Genomic DNA, 21,247 nt, shown 5'->3' with positions numbered 1-21,247 from the left:
TAAGTTGTTCTCCATTACTTTTTTGGCCAGCATTTTAGTAATAATTATCATATCTGTAAAACTAGGCAACCTTGGAGCTTGTACAAGACTGGGACCATTGTTTATGTTACATAAAGTCTTCTGCCTGATGTTGATCTGTGACTTAGATAGAGGGCAAGTCAAAATACACCTTAATACAMCCTTAAATTTACATCTAAGCCTCGTTTGGGAATATTTACCCCGCTGTGGCTGAAAACTCTGTCCTGCACTTGCTCCTGTCTGTACCTTGTAGACAGCCTGGCCAGCACTTAGACACYTGTTTGTGACAACAGAAAGATCTTTGGATTGTTTAAGATCAAGAAGCAGAGAACTTTTACCCTTTGTTTTATAACATCAACAGACAGACACCTTTGCATTCAGAAAAAAAAAAAAAATACTCATTTTACTTCTTTCCCCTGACAGAAAACAGCTGCAGCCATGGCTGTACTTGACCCACAGCATGATCTTTACTCCACCACCACTGTAAGTCAAAAACCAAGAAAGACCTATGGAATTAAAGATGTTTGCAATCACTGCTGGCACAAATTGTTTGTAATAATAGGTAAAAGTGACCTCCAGATCTGAAGAAAGTAAATGCACATGTTTTTAATCACAGTGATAAAAAAAAGGTGAATTTGCTGTGGAAAATAAATGTCCAGGTGAATATAATAGAAGCACGAGAGGGCAAGTGGGCAGACAGATAATAATCTGGTTGTCAAGAACAAACCTCTGGACCCATATGAATGTCCAGTGAAGTACAGGATGAGCTATGTCACATGTTTCAGTGTTTGAAATGGYAGAGAACAGTAATACTCCCAGCCTGCCCAAGATAAGCTGTCTTTCTAGCAAGGATGCTAGAAATAAAATGCTGGAGAGCAGCTTGTGGGATTCAGGCCAGCAAGAGGAGTTCTGACCTGAACTTGAAAAAGAGACATTTATTTAGGACACTGCTCTTGTAAGAGCAGCACAATAGCTTCAAAACTTAGTTTAAGAAAACAAAGTAAATCAACATAGACTGCTGGGAAGAGATGTTGATTAAGGACATTGTTTACAGGAGCACAAAAAGATGAATAGCTACTAATAAATGTTGGGACTTTGCTCAAAGGCATCTGGGGAATTTATGAAGATGATAAGGACTGGCTTAAGATAGAATAATGTGGTTTAATATAACAAAGACTGGTGAACCGAAATGATCAACCTTTCCCATAATATCCCGAGGATSTGTTGTTCTAAGCAACACCATTTAATGACACTGCAGTTAATGATTTGGGGAAATAAGAGGGATGGGGCTGTTTGGAGATAAGGAAAAATGAAGAGTTGTTACTGTGTAAGTGCATCTAATAGCAAAAAAAAATAATATTCTTTGAAGGAGTTCCTAAACTTGAGTTTTAGCATAGTCTGATTGAAACACCATGATTAAGAAAGAAAAAAAAAACTGTTGAAATTCTCTGCCCAAAGCTCTTGAGAGAAACTAAGCTGACATAGGATTAACAGGTACATTATTTGATATATTAATAAATTGTTAATTATTAGTTATTAATACTAGATTAATAAAAGATACTAAATGAAGGACAAGAAAAATGGTCTATTTTTTTACAGTACAGGGAGGTCATTGGCAGTGTACCACAGGGACCTGCGTTGTTCAGCATATTCTTAAATGATCTGGAAAAAAGAGTGATTATCGAGGCGACCAAGTTTGCTGATGGTGCTGAATTATTCATGGTAATAAAAACAAAAGCTGACCATGAAGAATTGTGGAAAGCTCTCATGATACTGTGTGACTGAATGATAAAATAGCAAGTTAAATTCTGTGCTGAAAAATGGAAGTAATATGTGTGAGCAAAAACAAACCAAAACATATGTGCAAAATCCTGGAATCTAAATAAATGGCCTCCACACAGCAAAGAGTGCTTCAGTTGTGGAGGGTTCTGTGAAAACACCCGCTCATGGATCAGTAGGATTTGAACATGCAAATGACATCGGTATTATAAAAGAAAGAATATAAAACCAGAAAGCATTTATTATGCACCTATATAAAGCCATTGGATGTGTAACTTGAATAATGAGGACCATTATGGTATTCTAGAACAGGATTATGAAAAGCGTGAAAAAAAAGCAAAATGAATTACTGAAAACAGGGAGTGACTTCTAATCGAGGAAACATTAAATTTACTAGAACTCTTGAAAGAGAACTGAAGACAATCTGATGGAGGTATATTTGCATTCAAGAACAGTATGGGAAAATTACCCATCTATTATTTTTTTAAAAAAGAACTAGTGGACATCAAAGGAAATTATCAGGCAGTGAGCTGGCACAAACAAAAGAAAATATTTTTCACACAGTGATTTCCTAAACTGCAAGACTTATTGTCCTAGAATGCTGCAGATGTAAAAAACTGCTCAGGCAAATTCTTGGACAAGTTGTTCTYTGAGAGTGCAGATGCTGTTTTTTCCCCAGCAACTCCAGAGACCCAGTCTGGGACAATGTAAAGCAGAAAATATCATTATGCGCTTTCTAATGCCAACAATCTTTCACTTAGCAATCATTAACTACTCATATTGCTACTGAAYGACACAGATGGTTATTTATTAGCTATTCTTTAAATAAAACAGAAACAATGAATCAAAGTGAAACATCTAAGTGTGTCAATGATCAAAGGAAATTATTATGAAAAAAACCTATCACTGCAGTAGTAAGATTATTCTAATCTTAAAAGTATGGGACTTTTGAACAGCTGCTAGKATCTACACTTAAATTTTAATTAGAATAAAAAGGATAGATGATATAAGCCTTTGTGTCTTGCAATGTAACAAATGAAGGTGGAGTGCTTTGCTCAAGGAATTTTACTYAATGGCTATCTCTCACTGGACACTTCAGTTGCCTTCTGAAATATCTGATGCAGACCTTCCACAGAAAGTTGATGTGTCCTAAGGACAAGAGGGTGTTTTTTTGGCAACAATTTTTTTTCTGACCTTCAGAAACATGAGAAAGACAAAGCAAAGACATACTCTAGCAACAGAGAAAAMAGATGACCAGATAAACAGATGATGCCACCACAGTATCCAAATATGACAGACATTTCACAAGGCATCCAAAAATGACCTAAAAGTATGAAAATGCAAAGCTACATGAAGAGGAAAGTGGAATACCACACTGCATGAACTGATCAAGAGAGTGCCATGGCATTTTATTAGAAACACACTGCTGGTACCTGATTTCCCTTCTAAAATTAAATGCTCTAGGTAAAATCTTGATTGATTATCACTTTTATTGATGGTTTGTGGGGCACCAGAGTTTTCCTCTATAAAGTCACATCCCTTATTTCAACCAGATTTGTAAATTCAGTTCCAGGGTCCTTTCTGCAATAAATACTCAACAGGTGCTTCTCTGYCTCCCTTATATGGAAGAGCATCTAACTCAGAGAGTAAACTGGATGAGTATAAGCTCACTTAATTAGATAGCTTTTGGTAGGTGTCATGAAAGAGTTAGAAAAAAGAARTATTGCAGAAGAGAAAAACAGGTTGGAAGATGGCATTACTATAAAGGCAAAGAAGGTAAGTCAGGCAGTGAGACAGAGAAATCAGATGGAAATCAGATTTTCTACTAATTGCTAAGAAGTAGAAAGATTAGTACTCCTACCAATATAAAACTGCATAAGAAGTATTTAGATTTATAAAGGGGAAAAAAGACAAAAAAATTCCCAGTACAATGTGGCAACAAGCAGGAATGAAGTCAATGGAAAATGAGAGAAACCAGCTATGAACCCAACCACCAATGGTGGAAAGCCTACTAAGCATGCCAGAATCTATAGGAATTATAAATACATACACATATATATATATATAGAGAGAGAGAATATATACTAAAATGCCCTGGATTTATGGAGATTGTTATATGCACTTCTACATCTCTGATGTCTTCAATGTTATTTTCAATCATAGTACTTTATCACATGTAATCAGTAAAGAATGCTACAACCACCACCTTTAAAAAACACCCAAACAAAACATAACAATATGAAAAGCAAATAAAACATAATGTTTGGCATGATGAGCTCTACATACAAYGCAAGCAAATGAAATATCTAAATGGGATTTTCTAAGAAATCTGATAATAGGTTATTTAGTCTCTAAAAGAGAAAGTAGTTGCAGGTACCCAAGTGATAATGGTATTTAGGAGAAACAATATCAGTCAACTACTGCAGAGAATTTGGGTGGCTTTTCCAGAGCAGAACAACAAGAAGTCTCAGAGTAGAATGAGAATTTGTACACACTCCTAATTGTTAAGTCAGCTACGGAGCTATTTGTGGGGTCAGTTAGGGGAGAAGGACACTGGTGTATTGAACTGTACTGAAAATTTTGTAGTTATGGACATATGCATAGTTTTTTGATTCCTAAATTCAGGCTTCATTGCAATAGTTTTAAAGACTTACTCCAAGGAATTTACACAAACTTCAAAAAATTAAAGTGCAATCAAGTAAAGGGCTATCTACTCTAAACATAGTTTTTTATTGCTAGATCAAAATACAGAAATCACAGAAGACTTTTTGAATACGTTTTAACATTCTTCTGGGTTTGGGATCTTACAGGAATATTTGGATCACTCTTTCAAGTTTTCTTTCACAGGTATAAAATCTTTAGTTTGYCTTTTTGTTTGAATGCAGTTCAGGATTTTCACATTTTCACAACTGTGTCTTTATGAAACATTGTGATGAAATACTGAAATCCGGCAAAAAAAATGAGAAAATGCGTATTTCTTAATAGCCATTTATTTTGTACCCTGATAGTTTACAGAGAATCACGGAGACACTGATTTCTGTGAAGAAACAACGCAATTCACTGCAGTAGTTCCTCTGCACGTTCATCTGTGTTATTTCTAAAAGGTGTTAGTAATCAGTTACATAGTCAACAGGTGGTTTTCTGGGAAGTGTAGTTAGTAATCAGTTACATAGTCAACAGGTGGTTTTCTGGGAAGTGTAGTTAGTAATCAGTTATATAGTCAACAGGTGGTTTTCTGGGAAGTGACTGCGTAGCCGAGGGCAGCGAGCGATGGGGACAGGGCTGGGGTGAGCAGGGGTGCCCGGGCCCCTCCGAACGCTTTCCCTGAGGAGAAGGGCCGGGTTCCCGGCGCTGGGAAGCGCTGGCACCAAGCGCGGAAACTTCCTCCCTTCAACAAGTGGGGTCCGGCGGCTCAGCCGGGGCCCGGGTGAGACRGCAGAGAATGGCGATGTGCTGAGGAGCCCCCGCGCCCTCCCGCAGCGGCGGTGAAGCAGGAGGGGCGGGATCGGCCCGGACCCGTGTGGGGAAAGCGCCGCCGCTGCCGCTCCCGCCGTTCCCGCCTCCCGCCGCGGGCGGGGCAGGCTCGCGCCGCCTCACGAGCCGGCTCGCGCCGGGCGGCTGAGGGCAAAAGCTTCAGCGGCGGGCGCGGCGCATGCGCACGTGGCGGGCGCGTGCGCGGTAGCGGAGGGGGACGCGGAACGGAGCCCGGCACTCGGCAACGCTCGGCGGTTTCCGTGCAGGCCAGGCCGCCATTTTCTGTCAGCCTCCCCGTGCGCGGCTCCTGTCCCGCTGCCCGCGCTCTGCCCTGCTCGGCGATGGACGGGTGAGTGGGCACCGGGGCGCTGGGAGCGAGYGCACCGCCGCGCTTGTGCTGCCGCTCGGTTGGTGGGACCGTCCCGGTGCCGCGCGCTCGCTGGCTGTCGGCGGGCGTCTCCGAGGGTGTGGGGAGCGGTGAGCTTCCCGCCGCGGGACAGCCTGAGGSCCCGCACAAGCCGGGAGCGGGGCAGGAGGGAGCTCAGTCTCCGTAACGCGGCCCCCTCTGTAAGGTCTGCCGTTCAAATCAACGAGGGCTTTGGGCCGCCCCCTACTTAAATGTAGTACCCGAGACGYCGCGTCTCGATGTAAAGAAGCAGCACCATCTACTCTGATCCGTACCCCCCAAAGCCCCTCGCTCCCTCCTCCTCCCCCGCCTTCGGCATCTCTCCCCCGGCCGTGGGGTGAGGAGGGGCGCGCTGCAGGGCTTGGGTTTGTTTTGGAGCTGGCTGGAGGGGAGGAGCGATGCCAGCAGGAGCCAGATGTCGAGCTCTTTTGTTTTCAGAAACTGCCTAATAAGCCCTTCGGCTTCCCTCCCTCCCCAGGTAGAAAGATGCCTTTGTATATGCAGTGGACTGGCTGTAAAAACCAAAGAAGGGAAGGTTGGAAGGAGTCGGCCTTACGGGACAGTGTGGGCTGGGATGGGCAGGCACTACACGCCAGGCCTGTGTTTTGTTGGACCTGGAAAATGGGGCTGCTGGCTGTAGCTTTCGGCCGTGTAAATACAACAGCTTTCAGCTTCCAAATTTCCTACTGGATTGTTTACTCTGCCTCAAACAGAGAAGCCATCTCTTTGGTATGCTTTGAGCATATAACCTTTCAACTGTGAGAGTTCCAAAGGCTTTTTATGGTTGTGATTATAATGGTAGGAGTTACAAATCCTGTCTGAGAAGTCTTGTCAGTAATGAGTACTACACTGTGGAATGCTCTCATGTATCTTTTTTTTTCGTGCATGGACTAAGGTTTCTTTTGGGATTGTGATATACGCTATGAGTGGTGATGTCACAACCTCTAAGAAAAAGATGTACCTTGACATACCTGTTGCAGAGTTTTGCGTAGATGTACCTCATTGAATTTCATATAGGTGTAGCTGCCAATGCATTGGGGTTTTTTTTCCGAGTTAATTAAAAAAACATTTTAAATTAAAAGTTTTCATTGCTTTCTGCTGTTCAAAGAATAGGTCAGGCCATGCTGCTATGTTGCTGAACTGGCTGTTTAGTTAATAGAGGTGTGTGCGAAGTTCTGTACTTACCTTAAATTACTCTGTTTCCACCCTATAATCTTTCATAGTCCAGAAACCCGAGTTTCCTAAATAAATTTCCTGGCTGCACTGCGCTGGAATAACATGTACTCAAAACTTTGTACTCTTTGGAAAAGTCTATAAGCTGGGGGAGCACAGTGGCTTTTAAAAGTTTCTTTTGTACTTCAGTACTCTATGTTCTTTGAACATAGTTTCTTGCTGGGGAAGTTGTTGCCTGTTTGTTTCCTCATTATCTTGTCATTGCAAAACATTGAAAAGTTTGGTTTATAAGGATAAATTGGTTGACTTGTGTTCTTTTTTTTTCTTTTTTTCACAGCATTGTCACTGATGTTGCAGTTGGTGTGAAGGTAGGATGTACACTTAACAAATAAGGGGGCAGTTTGCTGGTACAAAATGAACTGCTTTGAGCGTCAGTAATTGCATGTTGGAAGAGTTTAACTGGTCATTGTGAGCTGATATCTAGTCAGCCGTATATGCTTTATTAAACAAAAATCCCTAGAGGTAAATTGAAGGCTSTACACAAAAGACTTTTCTAGGCACTGAACTGTAAACAGTGGTTCTGAATTAATGTAGTGGTGTCAGCTTCTTATTTTAAAACTTGATTTYGCATATTTTTTTCAAAACAACACTCTTGCATTGTTGCATGGGGACTGTAAAAGTCATGCTTTCTTCTGTCCCTCCCCCTCCTTTTTTCAAAACAGTTCCCACTGAAGTTAAAAAAGAAGTAACTATCTGTAATAGGACACAAAAAAATGGGAGCTAGAATTTGTTATGTAGACACAGAAGTGGGTGTTTGCTTTGCTGCACTTTTAATTTCTCAAGTTCAGTTATGAATTTATCATATTTTTATAACAACGAAAGGGCTTCCAAATGGCTGTTAATTTACTATTATTTTTTTATTCAAATCTGTGACAGAAATTAGATCAGTACTACATAGTAGCAGAGTGAGAAATAATGCAGAGATATATGGGACAAGAGAACTTAAATGAATTAATGAGAGTRATTCTATTTCAGTGGTAGAAACAGAAGTTTTCTAGTGCATACAGTTAATTCTTCACTTTTGTTCAGGGACTTTGTAGCTTGGGCTACATACCTGCCTTTTCACCTGAAGCTGATCTGTGTTAACTGCTTGCTAAGCCCAGCTTTGTTTAGTAAGGCCCAGTTGCTGAGATTCAGTATTGGTCCTGCTGGATTTGGTCTAGTTCCTGTAYAATACAGTAAGCCTGTAGATACAGCAGCTGTTCTGTCAGATCTACCTGAATAATGTTTCTGGATAACTTGCTTCTAGGAAGAGCTGTGAGAAGTCAGTTACATAGATTCTGGACCTATCTGGCTCCATATGCTTGTGCAGTATTGGAAGACRAGCTTACAGTCATTCTCTGAATTGTGAGAAAAGTGTAGTATCAAAGTACTTATGAGGGAGCCAATTACAATAGAAATATGGAACTGGCATGATTGTTTCTCTGTTGCCTGTGAGGATAAAGTGTTAACACATTAAGGCTTAGCACTGTATTTAGTAGTTTGGAAGAAGACTTATGGAAGTTCCAAGTTTTTCAGCAGTGAACGGCTCTATGTGCACAGCTTCAGAGCAACAACGAAAAATCATAAATTGCTCTTACTCATGTCTAGCAAAGGAGCRGTGTCAGGTAGATCATGTATTGCCTGGATCTTAAATTCTGACATTTCTAACTTCTTGAGAAGTAAATTGATTCAGTATCCCTTTCAGTCTTTACTGTGAGCACCTTCAATCTATGAGAATTTGAGTGTTATGAAATGTATCCTAWGTGGGTAGTTGAGTTTTGGAACCAGATTTTAAGTTACTAGCCAGACAATGAAATGAAGATGCCACTTCTTTCTGTTGATTGTAAAAGTTATATTTTGAATATAAGAAAGAAGGCAAGACAGATATATTGGAGGCAGTGATTAAAGGAAACACAAGGAGATGCTAAGAAGTATCAAAAAGTTGTGCTCTTTGCCTTGTAAAAATGGACTTGCTGTCTGGTTTTTAAAAGAAAACAAACTGTGCTTGGAAGTAGTTCCTGAAGAAATCTGTTAAATAGGGCGGGAATAAACTGGATTGTATTCTAGAGCTTCTGTAATTATCTCAAGATATGACTAAGAATGGAAAATGGGATTTCTTTCTAATTGATGTAAATAGTGTGGGTAGCAGTGTAATGCCAGCTTCACTCGTGTGTTGTGGAAGGACAAGTGAAACATTTGTCCTTATGTTCACTGGTGACTGTTCATTGCTTTTGATGGACTGATGTTTTAAAGTTGAGGAATGCTTTGCTTATTAACTGAATATATGCAACTTGGATCATTCATCTGGCCTTCCCTTGGCTGTCAGCTTTTTCATGGGGTACTATGGGAATGTGTAGGGAGTAGGTTTTGAATCCAAGGAGTTGCATTAGCAGTTTTAATGCTCTTCCAATGCTGCTTTTATTGTGATTGCATAGTCATTGGATGTGGGCAGAAACTCACCTGTGAGAAATCACCTTATCTGAGATATTTTTTTTCACTTGATGCTTTCTTGAGATTTTTCACCCGCAGTGTATATGCTGATCCCCTGCAAAACATGTTTGTGATACTTTCAGTTCTATTTGGAGAAATGTATTGTGAGATRTGACTTCTGTTTGGAAAATTTGCTTTATTTCATCATCATAAGTCATATTAATACAAATTTGAAAGTTATAACAGTTGTCTAGCTGGTTGTTCTCTTAAACAGAAAAGTGAACATATTAGATTTTTAAACCCATTCTTAAAAGAGTAGAATAAGTTAACTGTTGTAGTCTGGGTATTGTCTTTCAATTAAAAGAGGGCTTTTTTAGCTTTGGGAATTGCATGTGGTCAAGGCAAGTACAGAGTAAAAGGAGTACTTGGCTTATGATGCTTTATAAGCAGTTTTATCATCTGATTTACCTGCAAATGAGGGATAAATTTGAGACCATTACCATTTATTTGTATTGTACACACGATTTGATTTAAAACATTTTTTGTTCATCTGATGTTCAGTCTTCATTTTATGTACATGTTGAGTCACCAAAAAACCATACAAAACATAAAACTTAAAATGGAGGTGGAAAAAGTGATAAATACAATTTGAAAACTTGTTTTGTGTAGAGTAAATGTGGGGATTTGCGTGACTCAAAATATGCAGTGGAAACACACTTCCTAGCTAAAACCTGTCAGAGGAGCAGTGTGCTTTAATTTCTGAAAGCATTAGAGCACGTCACACCCAGTAAGTACATATGAAATACCTCATACTTGATTTGGTCTGTAATGTCTTGTTTTGCTTACCTAGAATTCATGGAAGCAGGGAAATGTCACTGCACAGTTCATCCCTTACACTGCAATCTGCAAAATAATGTAAAAAGAATGAGCTTTCATTCTATGTGTGATGCTAATTTGTGAACTGGAATTGTATATAAACAGTTTGTGTAAAGATACTTTAATAGAAGACAGTTAAGGATTCCCGTGATGTTAGTATTTACGTAGTCAATCAATTAAAAAATAAATCGGTTCCTTGAACAAATTCTATACATTTTATAGATTTCTTTATGCTTAGTTTCAAAAAATGGTCATATTATATAAAATGTTTGCTTTTTCATTTTAAAGAAGTACATTACAGTTGCTCTGTTTTTATTACATCACATCCTTAGTCTCTGGTTATATAGTTTTGAGCATCAGCATCTAATAACTGTACTTTGAATTGCTCTCTTGTGTTCTCTTTACAATTACAGTGCTTTAATCTTGATAACTGATTTGGCACTTAGTGTGATAGAATCTTTTTCAGCAGTTGAATGTATGAAGTATATAATGTGTCTTTTCACTGGAGTAATTAAAAGAATCTTTGGAGAGGTATAAAACATGATGTAAGGAATATATGTCACACAGGTGTGATGAATAACTTGGGTGAAATTTGGGTGCATATTGAGGATCATCTCTCCTAATGTATTTCAGTGTGTGCCACTTAAGATTAATGGGTGATCTTTCTCCTGGATGGGAGGGGTAGCTGTGCAGTAAATGGGGCCTGAACAATGGAGTGACTCATTTTGTGTATGTGTGTTGCATGTTTCAGAACAGTGAGGTGTACTTCTATTTGACAGGAGAAAAGAGCCAGTCATTTCTTCTTGGATGCATTATTTGGTACACAGCATTTGGGAATTTTTGACCTTCATGACGGTGTTTTGGAATCTGGCCAAAACCAAGCTTCAGCTGCCAAGCGTGGACAGCCCCAGTTATAGCTAGGAAGTGAAACTCATACCTGTAAACACAGTTTTGTAATGTTTAAAGATGTGGGGATGGTCTTGCCCCCAAGGTCAGGGCTTCAGCCTTTCGAGTGCACTTAAGGGAAGAGGGAGTTGGTTGTGTGTGTTTAGTTGGTTACGTTTGCAATGGGTGGAAGATGCTAAGAAATGGTATCCTAGTACTTTCTAAGTTTTCCAAACAGTAAAGTATTACACAGTCCCCTTTTTTCCTGGTTACTGAAACTTAACATGGGGGAATATAGTAGTATGTGGGAAGGACAGTAGCTAAAAACTGACAGAGATAGGAATTGATGGAGAAAGGGCGGAAAGCACAAAGTGGTAGTTTCTAAGTATTCTTGAAGCATTGTCCACCTTGGTTTTTTTATTCAAGTTCTGAGGAGTAATCTTCTCTTACAAAATTTTAGAACTTTTAACCTTTTTTGCTAGTTATAACTGAGGATTTCTTCATGGTGGAAACAAGTAGATACTGTAGATAAGCTGTAATTTTTTATTTCAGCTGTACAGTGTATAATGAAAACAGTACTGAAAAGTGATATTCAAGCAAGTTGTCAGAAGATCATTTTTCCCACTTCTAAAAGTTAGTCTAAACTTCAGAAGCATGTTCCTTTGGTTTTTTTCTTTCTCTCTGAAATTTTTTGCCTTCACTGTTGTAATTTTGTCTACTTAAAATSAAGGGAGTGGTAGGATAAAAAATTGATTCATTCATACAGACAAATGCCATGTGATGGTCTGTTTTATTGTATCAAAAATATTAGAGTTTAGAGATAACCTTGCATGTCTAATATAATTACTAGTAGATTGCTAGTAGATTAGACAAAGAGGCAGTGATATGAGAAGAATGGGTTGCATATGATTTGGAGGTGTTTTACAACAGTAGTGTTTGTAGATAACCTTTGTATTCAGTAATAGTTGTGATAGCACCAGTAAATAGCAAAAAAAAAAAAAAGTGTGCAACATTATAGCAGTGAAGTAAGACTGAAGTCTGACCATGTTCAGAAGTTTCGAACTGGAATCTGGATTTGTCTTTTAGGCGGTGGTGTGGGGGACATGTCCGTAGTGACAAAAAATACCTTCTTACAATGAAAGATATCTGATATCAGTAAAGATATCTGATAACAGTAACTTCTATAAATTGATTCTGTTTGAAATGGCTTTCATATTTATTCTCAGAATAGCTGACTCCAGTTTCTTTCTTTGTACCTTTGGGKTTTTTTTTGTAATGCTCATTCTTCCACTGTAATATATGTGAAAAAGTATGGAAAGCTGAAAATGAAAGGAAGGAAGCATGTTGAGAATCAGTTGTTCACTGTTGTAAGCATGTATCWATGTAAGAAAACTTTAATATACCTATTTGATATGTTTTGATGTGTTTCACTAGTTGGAAATCACCTAGTTTTCATTAGTAACAGAGCATTTAGATTTGCATCTTATTTGATGGGTTCTACAAAGAGAAATGCAATCACCTGCACCATTTCTGAAAATATGCACTAATACCAGCACGGAAATACCTTTCCCATTTCCTAGAGCTCTGGGCCATGTTTTCACCAGCAAATCAAGCTGCATTCAGTTTTTTTTCTGTCACTGTAATACTTGTGCAGCAGACGTTTAGGTAGCCAATTCCAAACCTCTCTTGGGARCTTTACCAGGATAAAGCTAAGCTGACACAACAGCGAACTACATCTTTTTACTCAGATTTGTACTAAAGCATGTGGTTGCGTAAGTTCTTGTAGCACTATAGTATTAGGAAGGACAGAATAGGAACAAGTTGCTGGGGTCAGGGAGAGGTAGGATTCTTGCTTTTGGTGATAGTTTATTCAAATGAGGTATGGTTTCACAAGCTGTTATTGTGACTGTGATGTTGGRTTTAGGGGTTTGGGTATTTTTTATAGCTGCAAGTCCATGTAGCTGTGCTTACTTCTTCATAAAATCAGGTTTTCTGTGAATGTGTAGCACGAATATTGAGTTATAGACAGAATAGCATTAGCACTATTCATTTATTAGTGAAAAATAGAAGATAATTGAATAGAAAATACTTCCATGTGATTGCTTTTCAAGGTGTAGAAACTGCTACTGAAGGACCAAATCTAGGTGCCATGATTCTCTGTCTGGAAGGCAAAGAACACATCCAGGTGGTAGTTCTAGTGAGTTGTTCTCACCTATTCTAATTTTAATACCAGTAATGTACATCTGTTTGAGAGTAGCACTTTCTTTTCTGGTAAAAGTGGAATCGAAAGTCTGAAATGCTGGAATAAATTATCTTGTTAGTGTACTTCTCTTGGATTTTGAGGCATTGACTTACATTAGAAGAGATTCTTGCCTCTAGTCGTTCATTACAATTGAGGCTGTGTGACATGGTGTAAATTGAGATTTGATTATTTACTCTGACTTTCTGGTTTAATAGTCCATCTTGATCTCCCAGTGCTTTGAGAAATTGGTCTCTTTTCAACATTGTGTTTTGGCAACCTGGAGATTTTTCAGGGGAAGTGAATTTTGTCTCCTGTCAATCTTAAAGACTTTCCAAATTCCCTTGATTGCTCTTTCTCAATTTCTACAAAATGTGTGTGGTTTTCTATATATTCTAATAATTCTCTCCTAGATCCTTTCTTATTGAGAAATTGAGAATGTTAAAATGGTAAGTTAGGCTATATAAACAATGTATGTTTCACTGAGGAGAATATGAAAATAATTGAAGTAGGGTAAAAAAGAAACTATAGAGAGCATAAGTATGGAAATATGGTCATATTGTATACAGTTGACATAATACTGAATGAAAAGCAAGTGATGTTATAAGTGAGTTATTAAGTACTCRTGGAGTTCATAACCTTAATGGATAAGATTTCATGGTAATATAGTTAAATAGTGTTATTCTTTTAAAAAATCAAGTAGGTGTTCTTGCATGTAAGGTTCTGGTGAAGTGATAGCAAGCTTAAACTGTATGCTTTGAAAAATACTTATGAACATGTATGGAGTTTGTTTTGGATTGTATATATGGACTTGGCTTGTCCTGTCATGCATAGGTCTTCTGTGATCCTATAGAGGTGTAACAAATTCCTTAGGGTGGTTTGGATTATGTGTTTTGGCAGTTGTGCATGTAATCAGAGCAAAAGGCAGATAAAGTTTTGTTCTTCGTGAAAGATTATGTGAGGGTATATTTAGTGTTTCATATTAAAATTTATCTTGTTAAAAATGAAGCATCCTTTGAATTCTGATCACTCACACGTAAACTGAATGAAGTTTATAAATGCTGTGTTTGGGGGTTTAAAGTGTGTTGTTCTTTTGCTTCAAACATCCAGTGTCCCAAGTTACTTCAGATATTGAAGCAGTTCGTTTACAGTATGTAACTGTTAGAGGGGAATGTTTAATGTCTGAGTTGAAACTGTCATGTGCTTATTCCTCTCCCTTACCATCAGGTTTCTGGCTTTTTCTTTTAAATTGTTCCCAGATGTTGTTAGAAATAAAGTGTTTTACAATGCTGTTGGATTTCCTTAAATTATGAGATCTGTCTCCTGGCTTGTCATACCCCTTGGGAAATTCATGCCTGTAGGCTGAGAATGACTAGGAAATGTGCAGTGCAGCTGAAGTTCTCTTACTTATCTTTCATTTGGGGGGGAAGGGAGGAGAGAGGGAATGGGGAGAGCAGAAGCACCCTGTTTTGAGAGAGGTTTGTAATATCAGCAGACATAAATATCACAAATGAGAGGATTTGTAAGAAAATGTATTTTTCAATATCTTTAGGAGTCTTTATATTTCTAGTGGGAAATTAAGAAATTACTTTAGATGGTACTGTTGATTTTATTTAACAAAGTGCAGTTCTGTCACTTGTTTACTGTGTCTAGAAATATTGTAATGCTTCTACACATGCTTCTAATAAGCTCTCTGTAATACACTGTTAGGTTAGTTTTAGCCATAACTTCTGATCAGTCTCCATAGCCCTGAATTATTGGGGAGAAAAGCTAATGTGTCTCTGATGTAAATTGTTGTCAAAAAGTATTTTGGTGCATGAAAGACTAAATCACTTTGGTAACTCAAGCCAAAGATGTTAATCTCTGGTTGTGCCGGGGAATGTGTGAAGTATTTAAAGCCCGATCTGGAATGTGAGGACAGTAGTTTGTGAAGACTTCTAAATAGTATATTTTTTATTAGCCTGGAAGGGTAGTGTAACTGYAGGGACTTCCTGAAATTACATAGCCACATCATACAACCTGTGATAGCGTGAAGCTTTATAGTAGTCTTTTGTGGGGGGAAATCTGAAATTCTGYTGTGTAGATCCAGCTTGTTTAGTAAGGGATTTTGAGTTAGCTGTAACTTAAAGCAATGACCCAGGACATTAATTTGCTGAGCTAGGGGTTTCTTCTTTCTCTTTGTATAATTGATTTTGTAAATTGTACAAGTGACACTATATGAAATAACTATTCACTTAGGGAAATCAGCTGAAATATCAAAGTGTTGTCTTCAATTTACAGTATACAAAATAATTTTTGTATATATAACTTTGAATTTTCACTTAAATATACATTAAAAGCCTGAGTTGGTATATTTTTTTGTCTTTTTTGAAAGTKGTCCTACATGTGAGTTTTACATAAATCCATTGATTGGAGCCATACATTAAACATGATGTTTCCCCACCATGGATGAAAATGCCCTCATYGGGTCATGAGGGTGATAACACAGGCTTCAGTGAAAGGGTGGTATTGACTCTGTGACAAATTCAAGGTTCACTCACTGCAAGATGTYAGTTGGGCAATTCCCTTGGTTATTTTGTATACTTCTATTTTGGCAGATTCTGTTTTCATAAATAAAAGGTCTAGATATCTCTGATCTGAGTAGATAGTTGTTAGTTTTTGTGAAGGATTAATGTAGATTAATCTTCTTGACATTGGTACGAATAGATATATGGCATTAAAAGCTTGTTCTCTGTTGAGGCCTAGATGTCAGAAGATGACCTATTAATAGTATAATAGCAGTKTGTACTTCTTATTTTATTCTTAATAATCTCCTTGCCTCATGCTTTAATGGATATTCAATTAGTCTCTACCATGTTGCTGTTAAAAGTAACTTTCCTTTGCAGTTTATGGTAAAATAAAGTCATAGTGGTGGTTTTTAATTTCTTTATTATTTTAACTTAGATATGAGTGTTTCTGCTATTTCTGTATTTGTCAACTTCAGTATTGTTACAAGTCTCAAACCTGCTTTGATTCTTTAGAATGATTTGCAGTGATTTGCACAGACAGCGAAAAGTTAAGTGAACATTACTCTTGGATCATCTTTTATTGAGTCGATTCTCTGTGCTCCTCTAAGATCTGAGTTTAGTCTCCTTTGCTGTGAAACACTCAATACAATTACCTCATTTAGTTTAAAGGTTTGTTTTCTTTTGTATCCTTCAACTATCAGAACTACTCTGTTTAAGATGAATTAAATATTCAAGATGCTTGGAAAATTAATTATGATTTTGAAATTCATATGTGACATAGCAGAGGAATGAAAAGCTTTGCTCTTGGAGCAAGATGTCAGTCCYTTTTGGCTTAACACCTTCTAAAAGAAGATGCACATAAAACCAAAGCCAAGCATCCCAAACCACAAATTGAATAAAGTCTTATGTCTGCTGAATAAATGTAAGTAAAATAAGTATTTATGTCTATGTGATTCAGGAGGTGCCTGTGTCACACAGTAGTGCCAGTCTAAGAGCACACATTGAGATGCCTATATGAAATTGCTTTACTAGACAGCCAGCATCTTCTGATAACCCTTTTGAAGTAAATCACAATAACCGGGCAAGTACTATACTGCTTTTGATTTTGTAAATTAACCACTCTTTGTCCAAGTCCATCACATCTCTTGCCGCATAGGTGATTTTGAAGTTATGTACTGAATTGAAGTACAGAAGGGTCTAGGCTGCTTGAGAACCCATTAGGAAAAATAACTATGTATGTCTAATAAGATCATGGYAAGAGAGATGTCTTTGACCAAAAGCTTGGGAAATATGTATGGGAGTGAGTTAGCAGTGGTTTGCTATATATTTGATTTCATGGGGAAATTGGAAGAACATTTCACATATAAACCTGTAAATCTGTGAATCAGACTTTTGAACACTAATTTATGTTAATAAGACAAGTGTAGAATTTATGATATAGGCCAGTGTTAGAAATTCACATTTAGTTGTTCTTCTGAAGCRAAAATGTTAAAACTTTCAAGTGCAATGACAGATTCTTGTGATTGTGAAGATATTCATGAAACGTAAAATGATGTGTATGAAAATGGAGAACTGTTCATGAAACACAAATACAGGAACTGAATATCCACTCTGTTGAGTAATTTGTACTTCTTTTGGATTTTTCAGCTGTGGATTAAGAAATTAACAGCTTTTTGAAAGCCTGATTTACTAGGAAMCAGAAGTTTATGTAATTGCTCTTGCATTCTTTCTCACAGCAGTTGCTGTTGTTAGTAACTTTCTGAAGCTAAAGGCATCTCAAATTTGAGATATTTCAGAATTGTCAAGTTCYGGCAAGTTTTAAGAAGAGCATTGATTTGGTACTGAGGTTGCTTGCTGTTTATGTAGTAACTGCTATACCATTGCAAATTGATACATGTCATATTAAGGGGGGAAAATGCTGCTGAATTGTCTTAATCAGCTGAACTGTGGACAGGTTCAGTCTCTGCTGCTACTTCTGCCTATTCAGTTGAGCTGTCCAGGCTGCAGACAGAGGCCCTCAAGAAAAGCTAGATGGATAGCTGCAAACAGAAAAAACTGCAGTTACCACTGCAGTAATACTAATGCTGCTAGTAATCTTGAATTTTGCAACATTCTACCCTTGTCAATATTATATTTTAAAAAAGAGAACATTAAAGAGAAAGAAAGAATGTTTCAATTTATACTTGGTATTACCATACAACCTGGTATTATATTTATAGTAGAAAATAATGTAGTTTGAGTTACACATTTTCTATAACTTGTTTATCTTGTTTCTCAGTTTTATCTAGATACATATTTTCTTAGTTATATCTCATTAGAAATGCTTCCTTACACTGAAAAGGACAAGACATGGTCCTTTTCATGGCCCTACCTAATCTTAGTATTAGGCGTCATGCAGTTTTAAAGAAACTCTGTTGCTTATTAGATAGGCACGGCTTTGTTGCTTCCTATGTTACCTTATGAGCCTAGAGCATTCAATAAACTGTATAAAGATTCTTCAGAGCTGRTGTTGAAAAGCAAGACAACTTTTAATATCTCTATGTGTGCATATGCATATATAAACTTTATAATACTRTTCTGTGTGTGGACCCAGTTATAGTGCAGTATGATAAAAAGGTAAAGAAGAACAAGGTATGAAAAGAAGCGTCTCTTCAGCTGTGTCAAATGCCCATCCTACAAATAATTTGTGGAAAGGATTATCTTGTGTGCTTTAAATTTAAACCCTCCTCTGATTTTTGCAGCCCACTTTTAAGTCATTTATTAATTGATATTTGTCATGTTTTAAGCATTATGATGAAGATAAAATCCCCTGCCCTACATGGTGTTTTGCAGAGTAAATGGATGTCCCCAAAATGAAAAATTATGATTTCCTGAGAACACTAAATCTTTTTTTTTTTCTTTTTTAAATAGGGTTGTTAACGTTGAGCTAAACTCYATATTTCTATTTGCGTAGATTTTCCCTTGTAGTTTCAGCTAGGTGCAATAATTTAATCTATATGTGTATTAAAATATTAAAACTTAAGTTAATTTAGATTTTACTGAAATAGAATAAATATATTTAATTATATTTTAATTTGAAGTGCTGGACAAAAGTGTTGTTCAGCAGTTCTCATTGTGTCCAGAGATGGCTTAATTTCAGTGGTGGGTTAAACAACTGTGCTTAAGCTGCTCTCATTTCAGATTGCCATGTAAATATATCGCTTTACTTAGATTTCAAGTTGTTGAACTTATCTCAAAAGAGGAAGTATCATCTTTAAAAATCACAAAATAGAGGAAAAAAAATCTCTTACTGTCTCTTTCTTTTTAGAGAGGATCTGACGAACTTCTTTCAGGCAGTGTACTCAATAGCCCGAACTCTAACATGAGCAGCATGGTAGTTACTGGTAAGTGATGCCCTTTCAAAGGAGAAATCTATAATTTATACTTGGACTCATTTCCTGTTTACAAGGGGAGAAYGCCAAAACAAGAATCTTTTGTGCTATAGAGGGATAAACTGTTGGGTTGTATTAGAATATAGTGACTTTGTATATACTCAAACTTTGGGTGTCTGAGAAGAATAATCCTATAAAACAACAGGCAACTTTCAGATGTCTGCACACTAAATTGTTGGTGGGTGATGGGACACTTGTCTTGTACAGCGGCCTTTAAAGTAAGGAATCTCAACTGCCAAGCAAAGGTAAACAGTTAACTCCTGTGTGACAYCAACTTTTTTACACATGGACATCTGCAAGTCTGGGCATTACAGGGAAGAACACTGTGCCAGTTTCATAAYACAGTATGGATTCAGGAAGACAAAGCTGACTGGTAAAGCAGGAAGCTTCACTTTGCTCCTTCAGTTTAGAGTGCAGCAGTACAATCTCAGAATATCAGTGCAAAGTGAATGTGGTTTTTCTTTAATCAGTTTTCTGGTGATGCTAGGTAGAAAGATTKTTCATTAACTGGCACCTAAAATGCCTTCTCTTGCAGTTGATGCTTCTGTATGTTCTGAATGTGCATTGAGTTTCCTTGGAAGGCTCATTTCAGAGATCTTCCTTTTTCTCTTTTTTTCTTTTTTTTTGTATTCTACCATATATTTTTTTTTTTTCTTTTGACTTAGAGATGTGGAGGAGTTGGTTCATGGCATTAGAGGGTTGCTGGGCTTTCCAGTCAGTTGCCTGGTTTTACTGTGCCTGATTTTCTGTATTTATGGGCTGAGCAGTATAATCACTGATAATAGTAGCACACTCTTTCCATTTTAATTTTAGTAAGAGATTGGGATTCAGGGGCTGTGGTGACAGCTATGGCCAGAATGGGTAACTCTGCTTTTTTATCATCCTACATCCTTATCATAAGCAGAAAAAAATTCTGAATCCACATGTTTCTGCTACACTCTTCTGCATGTTCTCATGCACTTGCAGAATAAGTTAATGCAGCATTAAACTATTCTAACAAAAAAAAGATAGTTTTTCTTTGGAACAAGTTACTGATCAGTTATGTGATTGCACAGTTGTAGGCAGAGTGTAGTGTTGGGTTAGTACAACACATTAGTAGTGTTGAGTGGAGGAGTGTAGCAGCAAAAGAGAACCACTTCCAATGGCAGTTCTGTAAAGGTGTAGAGGTGGTCATACTTTTGAATAGGTCAGAAATGCAGTGTAGTGCATTCATAGTMATTTTGGAACCCCAGATTTGTCTGTCCTTCCCTGTTTTTCTTACTTCCTTCTGGTTCAGAAAGAGGTCCCTCTTGTTTTCATTTTTTTGATGTGCTCTTCAGTCCTGGATATTAATTAATGCTTCATCAGTTTGCCTTATTTAARTGAGAAACGGGTATGAAAAGGAGTTTGGGTTGTGTGTGTGAGGGTTTGAGTGTGGGCARTGGATATTAGGACAGAACAAAGTCCAGAATGTTACCAAATTTTCCATATATTTTTAGATAAACTTTTAGTTCCMGGAAATTTAGTGCAAGTTAATTTATAAAAGGAAAAAAAAAAGAGGTAAAGGAAAAAAATGTGAAATAAGAATTTTAGTTTTGAGTTTTCAGAAGAAAAAATACAGAAGTTTGTATAAGCATCCTTTACATAGAAATTCTTCCTGAAAAGTTCTGAAAATGGAAAAGTGTGTTTTGATCCCATTAGGTGGATGTGTGGAATGGGAGTTTGATGTATTTAACAAAYAGGGATGTTGCTTCCCATCTTGTTTTTATTTTCACCTTCTTTAAGACGATTGAGGGTTTGGGTTTTACTCTTGGAAGTTTCTTTGTTGTGTGTGGGGGATTTTTTTGGTGTGGGTGGGGTTTTTGTTTGGGTTTTTTTGGCATCCAGAACCAGAAACGACAACTCAAGAAACCATCTCATTAGTAGCAGTGGTCAGGGTAGTGGTCTGGCTCCTGTAGTATCAGTTGCCTGTTATAAAAGGTTTCACATAAATTGTGTGATATGTAAA

The 21,247-nt window shown here is 37.5% G+C and overlaps 1 protein-coding gene across 5 annotated transcripts in view; it reads left to right on the top strand.

Moving 5' to 3' along the window:
• The first annotated feature begins 5,460 nt into the window (after positions 1-5,460).
• PTBP2 (polypyrimidine tract binding protein 2) overlaps positions 5,461-21,247 on the top strand; it is a 46,751-nt gene continuing 30,964 nt past the window's right edge. For 4 of the 5 annotated variants that reach the window (XM_057373406.1, XM_057373396.1, XM_057373389.1 and 1 more), the window contains exons 1-3: positions 5,461-5,620; positions 7,188-7,218; positions 19,137-19,212. In XM_057373406.1, coding sequence (XP_057229389.1) covers positions 5,613-5,620; positions 7,188-7,218; positions 19,137-19,212 — 115 coding nt within the window. In that variant the 5' untranslated portion in view covers positions 5,461-5,612. The remainder of the gene's footprint in view (positions 5,621-7,187; positions 7,219-19,136; positions 19,213-21,247) is intronic. The other variant, XM_057373414.1, reaches the window with a different exon arrangement.

The sequence above is a fragment of the Malurus melanocephalus genome, unplaced genomic scaffold, assembly GCF_030028575.1.
Source record: "Malurus melanocephalus ecotype Western Australia unplaced genomic scaffold, MMel_1.1 scaffold_8, whole genome shotgun sequence".
Lineage (NCBI taxonomy): Eukaryota > Metazoa > Chordata > Aves > Passeriformes > Maluridae > Malurus > Malurus melanocephalus.
The sequence above is the reverse complement of the archived record's forward strand: the minus strand, read 5'-3'. Positions and strand labels throughout refer to the sequence as shown.